General features: G+C 49.9%; 1 protein-coding gene across 11 annotated transcripts; it reads left to right on the forward strand.

Annotated features, from left to right (window-relative positions):
• Nucleotides 1–1,769: 1,769 nt before the first annotated feature.
• Nucleotides 1,770–20,068, forward strand: SRRM2 (serine/arginine repetitive matrix 2). Of its 11 annotated transcripts, none has more exons than XM_066382787.1 (15): nucleotides 1,770–1,974; nucleotides 5,226–5,504; nucleotides 6,391–6,498; nucleotides 6,688–6,852; nucleotides 7,292–7,369; nucleotides 7,853–7,915; nucleotides 8,007–8,039; nucleotides 8,246–8,296; nucleotides 8,470–8,562; nucleotides 9,198–9,390; nucleotides 10,314–16,963; nucleotides 17,681–17,971; nucleotides 19,062–19,175; nucleotides 19,311–19,421; nucleotides 19,514–20,068. In XM_066382787.1, exons 2-15 carry the CDS (start codon nucleotides 5,263–5,265, stop codon nucleotides 19,521–19,523), a joined length of 8,202 nt encoding a protein of 2,733 aa, XP_066238884.1. In that variant the 5' UTR covers nucleotides 1,770–1,974; nucleotides 5,226–5,262; the 3' UTR covers nucleotides 19,524–20,068. The 11 variants fall into 11 exon arrangements, with proteins under 11 accessions (XP_066238884.1, XP_066238886.1, XP_066238883.1 ...); XM_066382782.1 differs by having other exon boundaries at nucleotides 1,853–1,974; nucleotides 19,314–19,421; XM_066382781.1 differs by having other exon boundaries at nucleotides 1,853–1,974; nucleotides 7,856–7,915.

Consider the following 20,068-nt stretch of genomic DNA (forward strand, 5'->3'; position numbering starts at 1 on the left):
AGGTTGCCAGTTCAATTCCCGGTCAGAGTACATACAGGAACAGATCAATATTCCTGTCTCTCTCCTTTCTTCTCTCTAAAATTACTAAAATAAACATTAATTTTTTAGAGAGCAAAGGAGAGAGACTGAGAGTGAGAGAGAAAGAGAGAGAGAGAGAGCACAACAACCTGTCGTTTCACTTATTAATGCCCTGACCAGGAATTGAACCATTAACTTTGGCATTTTGGGAGACGCTCTAACCAATTGAGGCACCTGGCCATAATTTAGACACTTTTTTTTTTAATTATGAAGGATAAACTATAAATTATTACAGCAGAGAAACCTGGTTGACCATTTCCTAATCAAGTGATCAAAGTCAGTGTTGGCAGTAATGAAACTATTACCTACCTATCTCTTCATATTATACACTGAGAACCCAGCATCACTTCCATAGTCTTCCTGCCAGAAATGTATAACCTGAATCTAAGTATGATGAAACTGAATGGAGGGACATTCTACAAAATAAATGGCATGTCCTCTTCAAAATGGCAATGTCATGAATTACAAAGAGTCAGGAACTGTTTCAGATTAAAGGAGCCTGAAAAGGGTATCCAAAGGTGCCCAAATTGAAGGAGGCAGGCACAGGACACCTGCTGGGCACGGTACGCTCCTGCAGAAAACAGTGGGTCTCCTAGTTCGAGTACCTGAACTGAGTTTAACGTTATGCTGTCAGGTTAAGAAAAAAAACTTAACAATATCAAATACAATTCCTCAATTTCAAACACACAACCACTCATTAAATGGCTAAGAGGGTGCAAGACACCCCTCCCCTTGGAATGACCAAGACCACTGAGTGTGAGCCCAAGGTTGATGGGCAAGTGGGTGGGATCAGGTTGCAACTCTGGCCTGGCTGAGAAGCTCAGCTTCTTTCAGCTCTGCTCTCAGATTTGGTAGTTCTCAGGCTCAAAAAAAAAAAATGGACTTAAACAAAAAAAATTATCAGGAGATATTCTGTAAATGGGTGAAAAATGTAAGGTGTTTGTAATGGTTTTTGCCCAGCTATGTATATAAGTCGCATTGTTCCCTGGCCACTTCACCCAAAGATAATAGAAAGTTATTCCCCTGGGCAGAGGGCCGGGTTCTGCCCGGTTCTGCCCATTTGCAATCGCAAAAACTGCGAACAAAAAGGCCAGCTGGATCAGCTTACGCTCAGGTCCTGGGCCTGAAGTTGGGCCCTGGGCTCGAGGGGGAGCCCGCTGGCTAGGGGTGTGAGGGAGAGTCCTTGAGGTGCGCCGCAAGAGCTGGTCGGCGGCGGTGATGGTTCCTCCGAAAAGCCCGCAATCACACGGGAGCAACAGGGTCTCTGGGCTCAGGACCATCACTTCCCAACATGGGGAGACAAAATGGCGGCCATACTCAAGGCCGAAACCACAAACGGGTTCCAGGCTACGTTACAACCACAACTCCCAGAATTCCCTGGGTCGAAGACGGGCGGCCGAAGAGCTTTCCAGCGTCGCTCGATGGGGTGCTAGGTCCTGTGCCCCTCCCCCGCTAGTGGAAACCCTGCGGAATATGTCTCCTGCTGTAAACCCGGGCTCCAGCTCTTCCTTGCACTGACCCAAGGGACTCGTAGTTCTTCGGCAACAAAATTGAACCTCCCTCGGGCTCTAAGAAACTACCTTTCCCGGTGGGGTTTCGGCGCCTGCGCACAAGGCTGCTATGCGTACTACGACTCCCGGCGGGTCTGTGACGCCCGCGGCTGCGTACTGACGTACTTAGTCGTGCTGACGTGCAGCGCGGCCCAGGCGGGGTGCGAGTGGCGCAGTCGGAGCCCGCTGCGGCCCCTGAGAAAGCGAGGAGGCGTCAGTGTCGGCTAGGCGGGCGGACAGGCGAGGCGAGGCGACGGCTCCAGACCCCGAGAGACTCGGGAGCTCGAGTAGCGGTAGCACCTCTTCCTCTCGGAAGCGGCAGGCGGCGGCGGCGGCGGGTGAGAGGGTGAGGGAGCGCGCGAGCCGGTGGGGGAGGGGCGGCGGCCCCGGCTCGAGGCCAAAGCGCGCGGAGAACGGTCTAGGCCGCTACGCGCACGCGCGCTCGCCGCCCCTAGCTCGCGCGGACGCCCTCGCTCGCCTGCCTCCCCTCCCCCCTTCCCGCGATCTCCGTCGCGCGCGGAGTTTTATTCGATTTCCCCTCCCCCATGGCAACGGCGCGCGCCGCCGATTGCACTAAAGCTGGCGCGCGCGCGCGCGCGTGGCAAGAGGAAAGGAGCGCGCTCGGGCGCGCGCCTCGGTCTCTCGCCTCCCCCATACCTGTAACCGAGGAGGCTCTCCGGTAGCTGCCCCTTCGAGCATTTTCTAGGCAGGGAGGGGGCGGCGGCGGCGGGGGGGCCTGCTCCGGAATCCTTTTCCTCGCGCCCCTCCTGCCGCTGCCTCCCTCCTGGGGCCCTGTAGTCCGGCTGGGAGCCTCCCAGACTTCAGGGCGCCACACAGCCCCCTCCCCCATTCCTCGGGGCCGAAAATAAGCCTTGGCGTTCCAGTGTAGGGAAGGCCTTGAACTAGACGCCCGGGAGGCTTAGACTGTGCGGACTCGGGTCGGTTTGCCGTGGAAGTATTAGGAAGAGAAAAGCCCCAAACCTTTAAAATATATATATTCAGTTTGGGTATGTGTATACAGACCATGCGCTTTTTTTTTTTTAACTTATTGTCTCCCCAAAAGTTGTGTTCAAGTTAGGAAGGGGGGCTGTTGCAACAACCTTCCTTTGGGAAGAAAATGCTAGACTCTTTGAGGCATTGTTCGGCACATAATGCTTCTGAGCCTTGCTTTCCATTCACGCTTGTCTTAAGCTGTCTTTTGGATCAAAAACTCGAAGTCTGTGTTGTCTTCCTCCTTAAGTGTGTGGGCTTAGGTCTCTGCTTGATCTAATATCTTAAGCTTTCTGGGTTCCATAGTGAAAATTCAGCTAGACGTTGCCCCAGTGCTGAGCTTGCTTGCTTTGCTTACATCTGTCCATTTTCCTGCCCGCTCCCATCCCATTTGGTGCCTTTCGTTTCTTGGATACCGTAATATTGTACTGGATTTTAAGATTTCTTTCTATCTCTTTAGCATCGTGATCATTTTCCAATAGAAAAAGTTCTCTTTTGTGTTCCTTTGTAGCTTTTATTTTCTGCCTTTAGCGTGGTTAATTTTTTGCATGCCCACAGTCTATGGTTCCCAGTCTTAAGAATCCCCCATTTTAGAAATTACAAAGTTATCTGGTTTTGGTGATTTGTGTGTGTTATTAATGTACCCCTGGTTTGTCTTTCCTTTTAGTGTTTTGAGCACTGCCTTGGCTGCTGTGGGGTTTTTTTGTTCTTTTTCCTTTTTTTGGCTTATTCCTTACAAGTTCTCCAGTTCATTGTGGCTTAATAGCCTTTGCTTAGCAGCTACTGGTTTAATCTCCCTAGGGAGTGGGAGGATTATTGTGTGAGGTGGTATGGAAGTGTGGGTGAATGGTTAAACTGAATTAATTGCAGATCAGAAGCATTCTACACAGGAAAAATTAGGGGGGGTGTAGAGAAGCAAAGAAGAACCTAGGTTTAGATTGATATTTGAGAAAGTGAAAGTGAGGTTTGGAAAGTAGAGTAACTGACATTTTGTATTATAAAGAAGTTTTTTTATTTCTTTGTGCATAATATAATCACTTGCCTTTCCTGGACTTGACTTCATCTGTAACTCTCTTTACCCTCGTATGGTTATCTTTTTTTGTTTTCAATTTTTTTTTTGTTTGGAGTCTGGACTGAGATGGGAAGGGACCCAGCTTAAGAGTTGGGGGTGGGCTCCAAACTGTTCTAGATTTGGGCCATCTCCCTTTCATTCAGTATCTCAGCATACTTTTTTTGTTTGTTTAGTACATTTCCCCAGGCATTTGTATGATGCTTTTTTATTCTGGAATTTAAAAAGAACAGTTTTCCCTTTTATCCAGCTCAATTTATTTTCCCTCTGCTTTCACTAACCTATTCACTTTGTTCCTCGGGTAGCTTTCCTCACACATTTCTGGTCTGTGAAATTATTTTGGCCAGAGTGAATTGGAAAAAGAAATAGAGTTATATATAGCATGAGAAAGGAGCAGACTATATGTAGCCAGGAACTCGAACCAAAAAGATTGGGATTTGAGGGCTATTCAGACTCATGTTGAGGTTGGGACAGGTTGAAAGCATAGAGAACCTGGTGGGAGGCCTAGAGGTAACAGTATGAGAGATAAGGCAGGACTAGAAGAGAAAAACTAGGAAGTGAGATGCAGGGGACTGGTAGGGAAAGCTGACAGTTTGACATAGTGAAATTGAAGTATAAAGGGGGGGGGGTGTTTCATTGTAAGTTTAAGGCAAGGGATGTAGAGAAGGTATGGGAACAGTTGAAACAGGCTGGTTTTAAGTATTAGAGCTTTGAGTTGAAAACTGGTAATTGACAAGTGCTAGGGAGAGTTGGGTGAGTTGTAAATCATGTGAGTTGTTTTGGAAGGAAATTGAAGGAATAAGGAAAAGGTCAGGATAGTTGATAGCTATAAATATTTACAATCAAAGAAATGGTCTCTTACTTGGAAAGTAAAATATAAGGATTGTTTATCCAAGGTCCATGAGTTTTTGATGTGCATGTTGGTCTTAAGTCTGGGTGTGAGGTTGCACAGGTTACTTTTGGTTTATCTTAAGAGTCAGTTGGTATACCTGTTTAAATATCTAGGGGCTGTTTAATCTATTTTGTATTCATAACATGGTAGTCTGAACTTTTTAGGTCTGTTCTTGGAGGAGTCTTTGGACTTGAACTGCAGGCCCTTGGGTACCACAGATCTGTAGTGTTTGTTGTGCCCAGTTTGGAGTCTTTAGTCAGTTACCAGAGGTTAGGAATTAGAGTAGTTGGTGGAGACACCGCTGTGTGTATTGGGGCCAAAGGAGAATAAAGGGACAGTATGAAGAAATTTGAGAGAAAGGATCTTTGTTTAGGGTGTGGGAAAAAATCTGAGTGTAAGGAATGGTTCTTGCATGTTGAAGGAAAAGGCTGTAAGAGCTGGGCTATAAGTTGATGGAAAGCAGTGTAGAAAGCAGTGTGGGAAGGATGAAGGTTTTGTTAGGAGATCAGGAGGATTATGCAGCTAAAGGTTGTTTAGTGTGGAGAGATACATGTTGAAAATAGGGATGGAGAGCAGGGTTTTGGGTGGTGGTAAGTGGTTAGTTTGGGGCCAGGGGCCTGACCCTTGTTTCCCCGCTCCCCCTCAGGAGTGGTGGTGCCCCCCCCACCCCCAGGCACGGGGCCATGTACAACGGGATCGGGCTGCCAACGCCCCGGGGCAGCGGCACCAACGGCTACGTCCAGCGCAACCTGTCCCTGGTGCGGGGCCGCCGGGGTGAGCGGCCTGACTACAAGGGAGAGGAGGAACTGCGGCGCCTGGAGGCTGCCCTGGTGAAGCGGCCTAATCCTGACATCCTGGACCACGAGCGCAAGCGGCGAGTGGAGCTGCGATGCCTCGAGCTGGAGGAGATGATGGAAGAGCAGGGGTGAGGGGAGGGCTGGGGGAGAGCCAAGCACTGAATGAGTGCAGAGCTGGGGGAGTTAGTTGGGGTGTAGGAAGCTTAGTTAGGGCTTGTTGAAAGAGGCCTGGAGAGGAGTTGCAAGAGGGGTGGAGGTAAAGGAATTAGCAAATTGAAAGGAGCTAAGGGACAGCTTAGAGTGGGAGATGAGGAAACTGTGTCTGGGACATATAAGGGAGCCTAAAGGAGTTTGAATTTAGATGGAGGCACTTGGGGAAAGAGGGGAGCATTGAGAACAAAATGTGCTTTAAGGTAGAGGTGGGCAAGCAGAGACCAGGCAAGAGAAGATCTAGATAAACTGACAGGTGTTGTCATTGATAGAGAGGAAGATAAATGAATTTAAGGATTGAGGCCTTGGAAAGTAGCAAAGGCAGGAAAACAGGAACTGGAAGAAAGACCTGGCTGGATAAGAGAGGATCACGGGTTGGGTAGGAAATGAAATTTTGGAAAAGGAGCACATTCGGGAAGAACCTTTTAGAGCAGTGGTTTTCAAACTTCAGCAGTGGCGCCCCTGCACCTTACTTGGAAATTCTAGGAAATGAAACAAAAGACCTGTTCTTATTGAAGTTGAGGAGGAGCACCTAGTACTCTGCCTGCTTAACTTTCTTCTTTTGGCCCGAGTGTAGCATGTTTAAAATCCACTGTTCTAGAGGGTGTAGTAAGTGGAAGGGAGAAAGATGACAGAGAAAAGATCAGATGGATTTAAGAGAAGGGCCCTTTGGGTGACAGTGAGTGAAAAGTTCTATGCGTGCATGGAGAAGGAAGGTTACCCTGTTGGGAAGGAGGGAACTGTAAACCTGGGACTGGGGAAGTGTCTAGTCAAGCTCTAACCCTGAAGGAATTTGTTCTTTAGGTACGAGGAACAGCAAATTCAGGAAAAAGTGGCGACCTTTCGACTCATGTTGCTGGAGAAGGATGTGAACCCTGGGGGCAAGGAGGAGACCCCAGGGCAGAGGCCAGCGTGAGTGTTTTCACTCTCCTTTGATTTACTCTGGATTGTATATTGCTCCTTCTGCTGTCCTCTCTTCTTACCTCCACTTCCTGTTTGTCTTCTTTCTCAGGATCCTGTTTGGCCCCTGCCTGTAATTGTGTAAAAATGACTGTGCCCTTTGCTCTGAGTTCTTCACACCGTTTCTGTTTTTTTCTCTAGGGTCACCGAGACTCACCAGTTGGCAGAATTGAATGAGAAGAAGAATGAGCGACTTCGTGCTGCCTTTGGCATCAGTGATTCCTATGTGGATGGCAGCTCTTTTGATCCTCAGCGTCGTGCTCGAGAAGCCAAACAACCAGCTCCCGAGCCTCCCAAACCTTATAGGTACTCAAGACCAAGCAACCAGTGTCAGCTTCTCTTCTAAGAACTTTATTTTGTGGACTGTTTCTTCTAATGTCTCTAGATTTTGTTTTTCTGAAGTCTTGAGAAAATATATCTTTTTTTTAAGTTAGAGGCGGGGAGATAAGACTTTCACATGTGTCCTGATGGGGGATCCACCTGGCAACCTCTTTCTGAGGTTGATGCTCGAATCAGCTGAGCTATCCTCAGCACCCGAGGCCAACGCTCGAACCACTTGAGCCACTGGCTGCAAGAGGGGAAGAAAAAGGGGAGAGGGAGAAAATCACTGGTGGTTTCTTATATGTGCCCTGATGGGGAATTGAACCCTGGACATCCGCATGCTGGGCTGATGCTCTATCCACTTAGCCAACTGGCCAGGGCCAAGAAAATTTATTTTAACACCTATCCTCTTCATTTTGCCCAGCCTTGTTCGAGATTCCAGCAGTTCTCGTTCACCAACTCCAAAGCAAAAGAAGAAGAAAAAGAAGAAAGATAGAGGACGGTAAGTTGGTTGGAAAGGTACTGTAGTAAGTCAGAGGACCAGCCCTGTCATGCATACATTTTCTCTCCTGAGTCAGTAAATCTCTCTTCCTCTCTGTCTTTATAGAGAATTTTTCCTTCTGGAAATCAGGAGAGAGTTGTCAGACACCTGGGGGGGGGGGGGGACCATTCAGGTTTCCATTGGGAGAGGAATATATATGCTTTTTTAGTAGGAAGAGTTGATTCTGCAGCTCTTTCAATTAAGAATTGGCCAACAGGATTTTGGTTTTCTGGGATTTTGTTTTTCATTTTGAGGTTTATTGATATAAGGAGGAGGGAGGTAACTATGCTTCTTAGAGAGGAAGTCCTGGGATTAGGTCTGGGACATTAGTGCTTTTGGAGTCGTTCAGTGCTTTTTAGAAGCCTTTGGAGATTGTGGTATTGTAAGTGGGAGTGTCAGGGAAAAAGCCAAGCAGGATGACCTTGTTTCTGAACTCATTTTTAGCAGGTCAGAGAGCAGCTCTCCTCGACGAGAGAGGAAGAAGAGTTCTAAGAAGAAGAAGCACAGGTATGAGGTGGGAGTATGTGGAGTGATTGGAGAGGCTTAATGAGTCCAGGCATAGGTATTGGTGTATGCTTTATCTTTTATCGCCCCACAGGTCAGAATCTGAATCCAAGAAACGAAAGCATAGGTAAGAGCTTTTTGTGGCATGGGGACATGGTGGCACATAGAGCGGTGAGCCATTGCTTGTTGGCCTTGCTTGCTCTCTGGGTGGGGGTTGGGTAGGTGTCATTTTTTGGAGTAAAGCTCAGTTCCTTGATCTTTCAATTCTGTATTATTTTATTTTTGATTTTACTTATTTTTTTATTGATTATTACTGTTAATCTTATTTCTCAGGTCTCCCACTCCAAAGAGCAAACGTAAATCTAAGGACAAGAAGCGGAAGCGGTGAGTGAATCTATGTGAATTGGAGGCGAATTTGTTGAGCAAGTAGATGAATGCCATCTAGGATAGGGTAGAACCAGTCATATACCTGATTGGTAATGGGTTAAGGGATGAGTGAAGGTAATCCAGTACAGGTGTGACAGCACCCTGAATTGTGGGTGGTGGTCTTTCTTCAGGTCTCGAAGTACAACACCAGTGCCCAAGAGCCGCCGGGCCCACCATTCAACTTCTGCTGATTCTGCTTCCTCTTCTGATACTTCCCGCAGTCGGTAAGGGGTGGTCCAGGAGGAAAGGAGGGAGAGGGACTTGTGGGTTAATCAATTTAATATTTATTGAGCGCCCACGGTGTGCTAGGCGCTGCACAGACCATTCGGAAGACACGGTCCCTGCCCTCTAGGAGCTGACAGGCTAAAGCAACAGGATGGACAGACATATACATTTCCCCTTCTCTTTTTTTTCTTTTGTTTATTTTGTTATTTTTTGTTTTGTTCTGATGTATATGGACTGCCAGAATAGGGGGGGGTTGTTCGTGGTGTCTGGGGGAGGAAGGAATCCTTACCCTGGCTTCCTTAATCGGGGAAGGCTTCCTGAAGGAGGTGGGCTCAGAGGTGAGTTGTGAATGAAGTGGGTAGGGAATGGCTGGGTGGAGGGTTTGGGGAGGTTTGAGGGAGGTGAATAGAGGGGTAGAGGAACAACATTTTTTGGGACTGTGTTGGGAAGAGAAGGACCCAAGCGAATTGGACTTGAATTTCAGTGAGTGATTTGAGTTTTGTGAATATGAGAAGGCTTTTTGGAGAAGGGTTATGTACAGTCAGGAAAGGTGGATGGGAGCTAGGGAGGGGGTTTTCTATACTCCCCTGAGCTGATTTCCTTTCTCTTCCCCATCCTCAATTACCTTTCTCAGGTCTCGAAGTGCTGCAACAAAAACCCATACAACTGCCTTGACTGGGCAAAGTCTTTCCCCTGCTTCAGGGTGTAGAGGGGAGGGAGACGCACCTTCCAGAGAACCAGATACCACCAACACAGGGCATCCCAGCAGCCCGGAGCCCTCTGCAAAGCAGCCAAGTAACCCCTGTGAAGACAAAGACAAGAAGGAGGTATGTTCCTGAGTTAATAGATGTTTGTTGCATTGTGGATTATGGGCTTAGGATAGGCATTTGAAGTTAGGAAGAGAAGTGAGAGCTTATTAAGATAAATGAATTTGGGGTTTTTTCCTTTCTGTGTTCCTTTTTTGGTTATTTATCAAGTTTTATTCTGCAGATCCTTTAGAATTGTGGTTTTTAAACTTCACTGGAGAGGGTTTTTTTATTAACAATATTTATATGTTTATAGAACTCAAAACTTCTTTATACTTGTTCAGCTTTATTAGATGCTTCTAATATTTTTATTTCATTAAATACTGGTTGAAGCTAAAATGTTTTAACCCACTGGGTTGCTGCCTGGAATCCGAAAACACTACTCTAGAATGGTCTTTTCAGCACCTGGTCTTTTATACATGCTATTCTAATTCAAACCCTAATGTTTTCTTGCTTCAACTATAACAGTATGTTTTAATTGCTATTTGCTAAATTCTTACTTCCCCTGTCCATTTTCCATGTCTTTTCTTGTGCTTCATCTTAAGTCTATTTTAATATTTTTCAAGGATAAAAAGTCAGATTCTACCAACTTTGGTGAATTGCTTTATTTTTCTGTTTAAAAGTACTTTTGTCCTGTTTTTACAGCATTTTATACTGTTTATTATTGTAAAATATGGTGTGTTTCTTGTATGCATTGTCTCTTTTCTCGGTTATAAGACTCTTAAGGTCATAGACTGTCCATATCTTTGAGGTTTCCCCCAATGTTTTTTATGTTAAATGGCTTCTTGTTAATTGAGTGAATATAATGGCCTGTTATGAAAATAAGGATTAGTTGGTGTAATGGGCTGAGGAAGTGTCATTGGAAAGAATGTTGGGATCTTAAGGGTGATGGAAGTTTTGGTGTTTACATATCCCTATTCCTACTTTTTTTTCCCCACTCTTAGAAATCTGCAGGTCGACCTAGTCCTTCTCCGGAAAGGAGCAGCACAGGCCCAGAACCATCTGCTCCCACTCTGCTCCTTGCTGAGCAACATGGCAGCTCCCCACAACCCCTTGCAACAACCCCTTTAAGTCAGGAGCCAGTGAACCCCCCTTCTGAGGCTTCCCCAACCCGGGGTCGTTTACCAACCAAGTCTCCTGAGAAACCTCCCCAATCATCTTCAGAGAGCTGCCCACCATCCCCTCAACCTACCAAAGTTTCTCGGCATGCCAGTTCTTCCCCTGAAAGTCCTAAACCCACACCAGCTCCTGGGTCCCGCCGAGACATTTCTTCTTCTCCTGTGTCCAAGAGTCACTCACGTGGCCGAGCAAAGCGGGATAAGTCACATTCTCATACTCCTCGTAGAGTGGGGAGGTCCCGTAGCCCTACCACCACTAAGAGGGGGCGATCGCGGTCTCGAACTCCAACTAAGAGAGGTCATTCTCGGTCCCGGTCCCCTCAGTGGCATAGGTCCCGGTCTGTACAGCGGTGGGGGCGATCTAGAAGTCCCCAGCGACGTGGCCGCTCTAGGTCTCCTCAGCGACCAGGCTGGTCCAGAAACAGAAATACCCAGAGAAGAGGCAGGTCTAGATCAGCAAGGCGAGGCAGGTCACACTCCAGATCCCCAGCCACCAGAGGCAGATCTCGTTCTAGAACACCAGCCCGGCGTGGTAGGTCTCGTTCTAGAACACCAGCCCGGCGCAGATCGCGATCCAGAACACTTACCAGGCGTAGATCTAGGTCTAGAACACCAGCTCGGAGAGGCAGGTCTCGATCTAGAACACCTGCTAGGCGCAGATCTAGGACCCGGTCAGTACGTCGAAGGTCTCGTAGTAGATCGCCAGCCAGGAGAGGTGGCAGGTCACGCTCTAGAACCCCAGCCAGGCATGGCAGGTCACGCTCTAGAACCCCAGCCAGGCGTGGCAGGTCACGCTCTAGGACGCCAGCCAGGAGAGGGAGATCTCGGTCTAGAACACCAGCCAGGAGAGGGAGATCTCGTTCTAGGACACCAGCAAGACGAGGGAGATCCCATAGTAGAAGTGTAGTTAGACGTGGGAGATCTCACTCTAGGACACCACAGAGAAGAGGCAGGTCTGGCTCATCATCAGAGCGGAAGAACAAATCCAGAACATCACAGAGGAGCAGGTCCAACTCAAGTTCAGAAATGAAAAAATTTCGCGTTTCTTCAAGGCGGAGCAGGTCTCTCTCTTCTCCACGATCTAAAGCAAAATCTCGCTTGTCTTTGAGGCGAAGCCTTTCTGGGTCCTCTCCATGTCCTAAACAAAAGTCTCGGACACCAGCAAGGCGCAGTCGCTCTGGATCATCCCAATCTAAAGCTAAATCACAAACACCAAGGCGAAGTCGTTCTGGCTCTTCACCCCCTAATCAGAAATCTAAAACACCGTCAAGACAAAGTCGTTCCAGTTCACCTCAATCTAAAGTGAAATCTGACACACCACCAAGGCAAGGGTCAGTAACAAGTCCCCAGGCAAATGAACAATCGACAACACCGCAAAGACAGAGCTTTTCTGAAACATCACCTGATCCTGAGATGAAGTCTAGGACCCCTTTGAGACTTAGCTGCTCTGAGTCCTCTCCTCCTAGAGTGAAATCTAGTACACCTACAAGACAAAGCCGATCTGGGTCATCATCTCCACAACCCAAAGTGAAGGCAATAACATCACCAGTCCAGAGCCATTCTGGTTCATCTTCCCCAAGCTCTAGTAGGGTGACTTCTAAAACACCACCAAGACAAAGCAGGTCAGAGTCTCCCTGCTCCAGGGTGGAATCTAGATTGTTGCAAAGACAAAGCAAATCTAGGTCCTCCTCACCAGATACCAAAGTGAAACCTGGAACCCCACCAAGACAAAGTCACTCAGGGTCTACTTCGCCATGCCCCCAAGTAAAGCCTCAAACTTCACCAGGGCACAATCTTTCTGGATCAAAGTCACCATGTTTCCAAGAGAAGTCTAAAGACTCACCAGTAGCACAAAGTTGCTCTGGATCCTTCTCACTCTGTCCAGAAGTAAAGTCTAGCACTCCACCAGGAGAAAGCTATTTTGGCAGCTCATCTCTACAACAGGAAGAACAATCTCACATTTCACTAGATCCTAAATCTGATACTTTGAGTCCAGAAATGAGACAGAGTCATTATGAATCTCTGTTTCTGCAGAGCAAATCTCAGACACCTAAGGGTAGCCAGTCCCGGTCGTCTTCTCCAGAAACAGAGACTGTACCCAGATCTCCAATAGCACAAGAAAGAAACAAAGTATCACTAAGTCCTGGGCTTAAATCTGGAATGTCTCCTGAGCAGAACATATCCCAGTGTGACTCTTCCTTATATCCTGCAATGGACTGTAATTCTCTACTGGGGCAGAGTAGATTAGAGCCTTCACCTGAACCAGTAAAGAAAACAAGCTTACTCCTTCAGGAGGATATTGATGCATCATCTAGACTAAGTGGCAAAGTGAGTTCTTCTCCAGTACAAAATAGAACTGAGTCTTCACCAGTACTCAAAGAGACACCTAGAACCCCCTCAAAGGAAAGAGGTGGTGATGGGTCATCTCCAGATACAAAAGACCAAAGTAGTGTATTAGCTAAGCCAAGCCAAGATGAGGAGTTCATGGAGGTAGTAGAAGGGTCCTCAAGCCAAGTTCTGTCCCATTTATCTCCAGAACTAAAAGAAATGGCTGGAAGTAACTTTGAGTCATCTCCTGAAATAGAAGAAAGGCCTGCTATGTCTTTGACTCCTGACCAAAGCCAATTATCACAGGCTTCTTTGGAAACAGAAGTCCCTGCACTGACCTCAGCTTGGAGTGGGCCACATTTTTCTCCAGAACATAAAGAACTGTCTAACTCACCTCCTAGGGAGAATAGTTATGGGTCACCTTTAGAATTTAGAAACTCGGGCCCTGTTGCAGAAATAAGTACTGGGTTTTCTCCTGAGGTTAAAGAAGTTTTGACTGTACCTGTTTCTAATCAGCTGGAGACAGATCCATCTCTAGACATGAAAGAACAGTTGATGAGGTCTTCCAGATGCAGCAGTTCTGAGTTATCCCCAGATACAATGGAAAAAGCAGGCATGTCTTCAAGTCAGAGTGTCTCTTCACCAGTACTTGATACTACGCGTAGAACACCCTCAAGGGAAAGAAGTAGTTCTGCATCTTCTGAACTGAAAGATGGTTTACCCAGAACGCCCTCAAGGAGAAGTAGGTCTGGGTCTTCTCCAGGACTTAGAGATGGGTCTGGGTCTCCCTCAAGGCACAGCTTATCTGGGTCCTCTCCTGGAATGAAAGATATACCCAGAACACCATCCAGGGGAAGAAGCGAATGTGATTCTTCTCCAGAACCAAAAGCTTTGCCTAAGACTCCTAGGCCAAGGAGTCATTCTCCATCATCCCCAGAACTTAACAAGTGTCTTACCCCCCAGAGAGAGAGAAGTGGGTCAGAGTCATCGATTGAACAGAAGACTTTGGCTAGGACTCCTCTTGGGCAGAGAAGCCGATCTGCATCTTCTCAAGAACTTGATGAGAAACCTAGTGCATCCCCTCAGGAAAGAAGTGAATCAGACTCTTCAGATTCTAAAGTTAAGACACGAATGCCACTTAGACAAAGGAGTCATTCTGGATCATCTCCGGAGGTCGAAAGCAAATCCCGACCTTCTCCTCAGCTCAGTAGGTCTGGCTCATCCCCTGAAGGTAAAGATAAGCCAAGAATAGCGTCCAGGGCACAAAGTGGTTCTGATTCCTCTCCGGAACCCAAGGCTTTGGCCCCTCGGGCCCTTCCCAGACGAAGCAGATCAGGTTCATCAAGCAAAGGCAGAGGCCCTTCTGAAGGAAGCAGTAGTTCTGAGTCCTCTCCAGAACACCCACCGAAATCCAGAATGGCTAGGAGAAGCTCTAGGTCATCAGTGGAGCCCAAGATTAAGTCTCGTACTCCACCTCGTCGCCGTAGCTCTAGATCATCTGAGATAACTAGGAAGACCAGGCTTTCCCGTAGAAGCCGTTCTGCATCATCCTCACCAGAAACTCGTTCTAGAACTCCCCCAAGACGTCGAAGAAGTCCCTCAGTGTCTTCCCCAGAGCTACCTGAAAAGTCAAGATCCTCGCGTCGGCGACGTTCAGCTTCATCCCCCCGCACTAAGACAACTTCAAGGAGAGGCCGATCTCCTTCACCAAAGCCCCGTGGGCTCCAGAGGTCCCGTTCCCGTTCACGGAGGGAGAAAACCAGAACCACCCGACGTCGAGATAGGTCTGGATCTTCTCAGTCAACCTCTCGGAGAAGACAGCGGAGCCGGTCAAGGTCTCGGGTTACTCGTAGGCGGAGAGGAGGCTCTGGTTACCACTCAAGGTCTCCTGCCCGGCAAGAGAGTTCCCGAACCTCTTCTCGGCGCCGAAGAGGTCGCTCTCGGACACCTCCAACTAGTCGGAAGCGTTCCCGTTCACGCACATCACCAGCTCCGTGGAAACGTTCCAGGTCCCGGGCCTCTCCAGCCACTCACCGGCGGTCCAGGTCTAGAACACCCCTGGTCAGCCGACGTAGGTCCAGGTCTCGAACTTCACCAGTCAGTCGGAGACGATCAAGGTCTAGGACATCAGTGACTCGAAGAAGATCTCGCTCAAGAGCATCCCCAGTGAGTCGAAGGCGATCCAGATCCAGAACACCACTGGTAACCCGCCGTCGTTCAAGGTCCAGAACACCAGCTCGCCGACGTTCCCGTTCTAGAACTCCACCAGTGACTCGCAGAAGGTCCAGATCTAGGACTCCACTGGTAATAAGGAGGCGATCTCGAAGCAGAACCTCACCTATCACTCGCAGAAGATCAAGATCCAGAACATCCCCAGTTACCCGTAGGAGATCTCGATCTCGCACAACTCCGGTAACTCGAAGGAGATCTCGCTCTCGGACCTCTCCAGTGACACGCCGCCGGTCTAGGTCTAGAACACCTCCAGCTATTCGGCGTCGCTCTAGGTCTCGAACCCCACTCTTGCCACGCAAACGTTCTCGAAGTCGCTCATCACTTGCTCTCCGCCGCCGTTCTAGATCTCGTACTCCTCGAACAACTCGGGGCAAAAGATCCTTAACAAGATCTCCTCCAGCCATCCGCAGGCGTTCTGTATCTGGGAGTAGTTCTGATCGTTCACGCTCTGCTACTCCTCCAGCAACAAGAAATCATTCTGGTTCTAGAACTCCTCCAGTGGCACTCAGTAGCTCCCGAATGAGTTGCTTTAGTCGTCCTAGCATGTCACCAACTCCTCTTGACCGCTGTAGATCACCTGGAATGCTTGAACCCCTTGGCAGCTCTAGAACACCCATGTCTGTCCTGCAGCAATCTGGTGGCTCTATGCTGGATGGTCCAGGTTCCCGAATTCCTGATCACGCTAGAACATCTGTGCCAGAAAATCATGCTCAGTCTAGAATTGCACTTGCCCTGACAGCCATCAGTCTTGGCACTGCTCGGCCGCCTCCGTCCATGTCTGCTGCAGGCCTTGCTGCAAGAATGTCCCAGGTTCCAGCTCCAGTGCCTCTCATGAGTCTCAGAACAGCCCCAGCTGCCAGCCTTGCCAGCAGGATTCCTGCAGCCTCTGCAGCAGCCATGAACCTGGCCAGTGCCAGGACACCTGCCATACCAACAGCAGTGAACCTGGCTGACTCAAGAACGCCAGCTGCAGCAGCAGCTATGAACTTGGCTAGTTCCAGAACAGCAGTGGCACCTTCCGCCGTGAACCTTGCTGACCCTCGTACCCCAACAGCCCCTGCTGTGAACCTAGCAGGAGCCAGAACCCCAGCGGCTTTGGCAGCTTTGAGTCTCACAGGCTCTGGCACACCCCCAAATGCTGCAAACTATCCTTCCAGCTCCAGAACACCCCAGGCTCCAGCCCCTGCTAACTTGGTGGGTCCTAGATCTGCACACGCCACAGCTCCTGTGAATATTGCTAGCTCAAGAACCCCGCCAACCTTGGCCCCTACAAACCTCACCAGTGCTAGAATGGCTCCAGCTTTGTCTGGCGCAAACCTCACCAGCCCCAGGGTACCCCTTTCTGCCTATGAGCGCATTAGTGGCAGAACCTCACCACCGCTTCTTGACCGAGCTAGGTCCAGAACCCCACCAGGAGGCCCAGGCTCCAGAACCCCACCAGCTCCCCCTAGCCAGTCTAGAATGATCTCTGAGCGGGCTCCCTCTCCTGTCTCTAAAATGGTCCAGGCTCCTCCCTCACAGTCTGTTCTCCCTCCAGCTCAGGATCAGCCTAGGTCCCCTGTGCCATCTGCTTTTTCTGACCAACCCCGATCTTTGCTTGCCCCAACTGCCCCTGTAGCAGGATCTCAGTCCCTCTCCTCTGGGTCAGTGGCAAAGACCACATCCTCTGTTGGTGACCACAACGGCATGCTTTCTGTCCCTGTCCCTGGGGTGACCCACCCCGAGGGTGGGGAACCACCTGCCTCTACCGGGGCCCTGCAGCCAGCAAAGGAGCGGCGGAGTTCTTCCTCCTCATCCTCTAGCTCCTCCTCATCATCGTCATCTTCGTCGTCGTCCTCCTCCTCCTCTTCCGGCTCCAGTTCTAGTGACTCGGAGGGCTCTAGCCTTCCCATTCAACCTGAGGTAGCACTGAAGAGGTAAGGGGTCTTGACTTTTAGAACTTCCAAGGGAAAGGTTATGGGAATGGGTTGGGGTAGGGAAGGGAAAGCCCTGTCCATAGGTTCTTGGCTCATTGAGAAGGTATGGGGACCTTGACCATTAAGCTGGGGGTAGAAGAGAATGTTGGGGTGGGGGTGATGGGGAGTGGAATGGGACAGAAGTCTCTAAAGGTTAATAATCTAGAGGATAATGATAAGTTTTCCATCTCTACAGAGGACAGAACTAGAGGAAATGGACTTAATTTTACAGCAGGAGGGATGGCAGTTAGACCTCAAGAGGAACTCCCTGGGCTGGAAGGATCTTCAGAGGTCATCCCATCCCTCTCCCTGCCTCCAGGCAGGATGGCCCCTCCCCCAGCCAGCGTGCGCACACACACAGGGGCCTACCCAAGCTGGCTCTCCAAGGAAGGAGACCACCCAACTTGGCTCCCACACCTGAGCCCAGGGGCTGTGTTCCTTTCCTCAGGGATATTCTTGAGGTTTAACCTTGATTCCTTGTGCTGCCGACTCCAGCTTATTGCTTATGTTAAGCAGAGGTTGGGTCAGCTTGGGGCCACTGCTCTGGAGAATGCACTCACTGGAGAGAGTTCCAGGACCTTTCTCAGGCATCCCTTCCCCCACTGCCCTTCAAGCCATGGAAGGTAGGATTAGGGCAGGGGCAGGTTGTCTCTTCGTGACACTATGCTCTTCCCACAGGGTCCCTAGTCCTCCCCCAACCCCAAAGGAGGCTGATCGAGAGGGACGACCTCAGGAGCCAACCCCAGCCAAGCGGAAGAGGCGAGCTAGCAGCTCCAGTTCCAGCTCCTCCTCCTCTTCCTCCTCTTCCTCCTCCTCCTCCTCTTCTTCGTCGTCGTCTTCATCATCATCTTCTTCCTCTTCCTCCTCCTCCTCTTCCTCTTCTACTTCCTCCCCTTCTCCTGCTAAGCCTGACCCTCAGGCCTTGCCCAAACCTGCAAGCCCCAAGAAGCCACCCCCTGGCGAGCGGAGGTGAGTGCTACTTTGCTTGAGATGGGGTGGGGTGTGACCCTGGGGTGTGAGATTCCCACTGGGGATCTCACTTGGACTCTGTGATGTCTGGTTGTGTGGGGAGGAGTCAGGCTTTCTTCTCCCCGCCTACTCTGTTGTGCCCTGTTCTGACAGAGGGGCTGCACCGTTCAGCTGGGTGTTTCAGCCAAAACTGGGGAGTTCTAGGTTTCTTCCTCTCCCTGCCCGAAATGCAGTCTAGTTGCTGGTGCCTGGTCGCAGGGAGTCTAGCTTTTTAAGTCTCCCCATTGCTATTGCCAGGGCTCTGGTCTGGCCACCGTCATCTTCTCCTGACTCTGTCCACAGCCTCTTCCCTGTCTCCCTGCCTCCACGCCATTCTCTTCCACACGTAGCCAGAGGGATCTTTCTAAAACGCACATCTGGTTACTTCCCTCCACTCCACAAATCCTTCTGGGACGCCCTGTGGCCTGCAGGATAAAGCCCCATCTCTGCGGGAATGGCGTGTGAGGCTCTCCACCAACTGGCCTTGCCTGCCCTGTGTTCTCCTCTCCTGCCCGCCCCCACACATGCCCTCTGCTCCAGCCATACCCAGCGCCTTGCAGTCTAAGGAGAACCCCATGCCTTTGGACATGCTGTTCCTTCTGCCTGGAATTCCCTTGTCCGCCTGGTGAACTCCTCGTTCTGCAAGACTCCGCTCAAACAGCACCTTCAAGAAGACTACCCTGCCCCTTCCCTTCACCTCCCTTCCCTGGGTCCCCAGATGTACCAATATTGGTCCCTGCGGGGTTGTTTCCCACACATGGGGCTGAGTGTGCCTCCCTTGGCCTTCCTTTATCACCAGACCAAGCCCTTCCAAGGGCAGGGACTCTTTTATCTTTGTGTCCTCCGCTGCCACCCCCCCATGCCCTGCCCATTGGGGCACGCGGTGGATGGTGTGCGGGCGGATGGGTGAGTGAGCAGACAAAGGTGGGTCTGAGGCTGGCCCTGTGTGGTGCGAGGTTTGGTGGTCAAGACCTTGGGGAGGGTGGTCGCTGAATGCTGGCTGGTGGGTATGGAAGGGTGTGGCCCTATAGGGATCTTCTCTGCTCCCTAGGTCCCGTAGTCCCCGGAAGCCAATAGACTCACTCCGGGATTCCCGGTCCCTGAGCTACTCGCCTGTCGAGCGCCTTCGCCCCTCGCCCCAGCCCTCACCACGGGACCAACAGAGGTAGGTCCATGGGTGTGTTCTTGACTCCTGCCAACAGCCAGCCCAGTTTGGCTACTGACTTCAGCAAAAAGTTTTGAGGCTCAAAGGTGCTAGAGTTTGGTGTGTCTGTGGTCTGATATCTGCTCTGTATTGCAGCAGTAGTGAACACGGTTCCCGGAAAGGCCAGCGTGGGGAGAGCCGCTCCCCAGGCCACAAGCACAGGAGGGAGACACCTAGCCCCCGCCCTGTGCGGCACCGCTCCTCTAGGTGCGTTGTCATAATTGGGGACTGGGCCTCCTCCTCTTATATGAAATCTGGCTGGCTGGGACCTCTGCATTGATGAGTCTTCTCTGTTACAGGTCTCCATGAATGTTATTTGGGGAATCCCACCACACCCCAAGTTCTGGAGCCACAGGAAGTGCCCCTTTTCTCCCCAACAGAGCTGTGGGAGGGGTGCTTGTCTACCCCTCCCCTTTGGACCCTGGCAGCATTTTGAGGGGGAGGGTTCCCTTCTTTTCCTCCTCCCTTTTTTTCCTTTGTTCCTGTGAAATGTTAATCTGTGAGTTTCTTCTGGTTCACATGTTTTGGGGGGTTTGGGGTGGGTGGGAATAAGAATGGGAGTTGCTGGATGGGAGGATATAGTTCAGGACTCTCTGTTGAATCAGAAAGGGCCTGGGAGGCACTGTCCCCCCTTTACCCCTGAGTTTGGGGGGCAGGTGATGGTTTGGGACTTGGGAACTTGTGTGAAGTGTTGTGGAAAGGGGCAGTTGTTGAAATTAGTTGGCCCTTACTGCCCCCCAGTGAGATTGTGGCCCCTTCCCCCCAACTTTTCTTCACGTTTCCTAAAGGCATTTTGGTTTTTTTAAATCTGTACAGCAAGAGCAACTTTTTCTGTCAAATAAAAATGAGAAATG

Source organism: Saccopteryx leptura, chromosome 4 (genome assembly GCF_036850995.1).
Source record: "Saccopteryx leptura isolate mSacLep1 chromosome 4, mSacLep1_pri_phased_curated, whole genome shotgun sequence".
In the NCBI taxonomy this organism is placed as follows: Eukaryota; Metazoa; Chordata; class Mammalia; order Chiroptera; family Emballonuridae; genus Saccopteryx; species Saccopteryx leptura.

Bases quoted from the DNA above. Each gene is read 5' to 3' on its own strand.
- SRRM2 (XM_066382787.1), top strand. From the start codon at position 5,263: ATGTACAACGGGATCGGGCTGCCAACGCCCCGGGGCAGCGGCACCAAC. The intron at 6,499-6,687 runs GTGAGTGTTTTC...TTTTTTCTCTAG, and splicing joins ACCCCAGGGCAGAGGCCAGC to GGTCACCGAGACTCACCAGT. The intron at 17,972-19,061 runs GTGAGTGCTACT...TCTGCTCCCTAG, and splicing joins CCACCCCCTGGCGAGCGGAG to GTCCCGTAGTCCCCGGAAGC.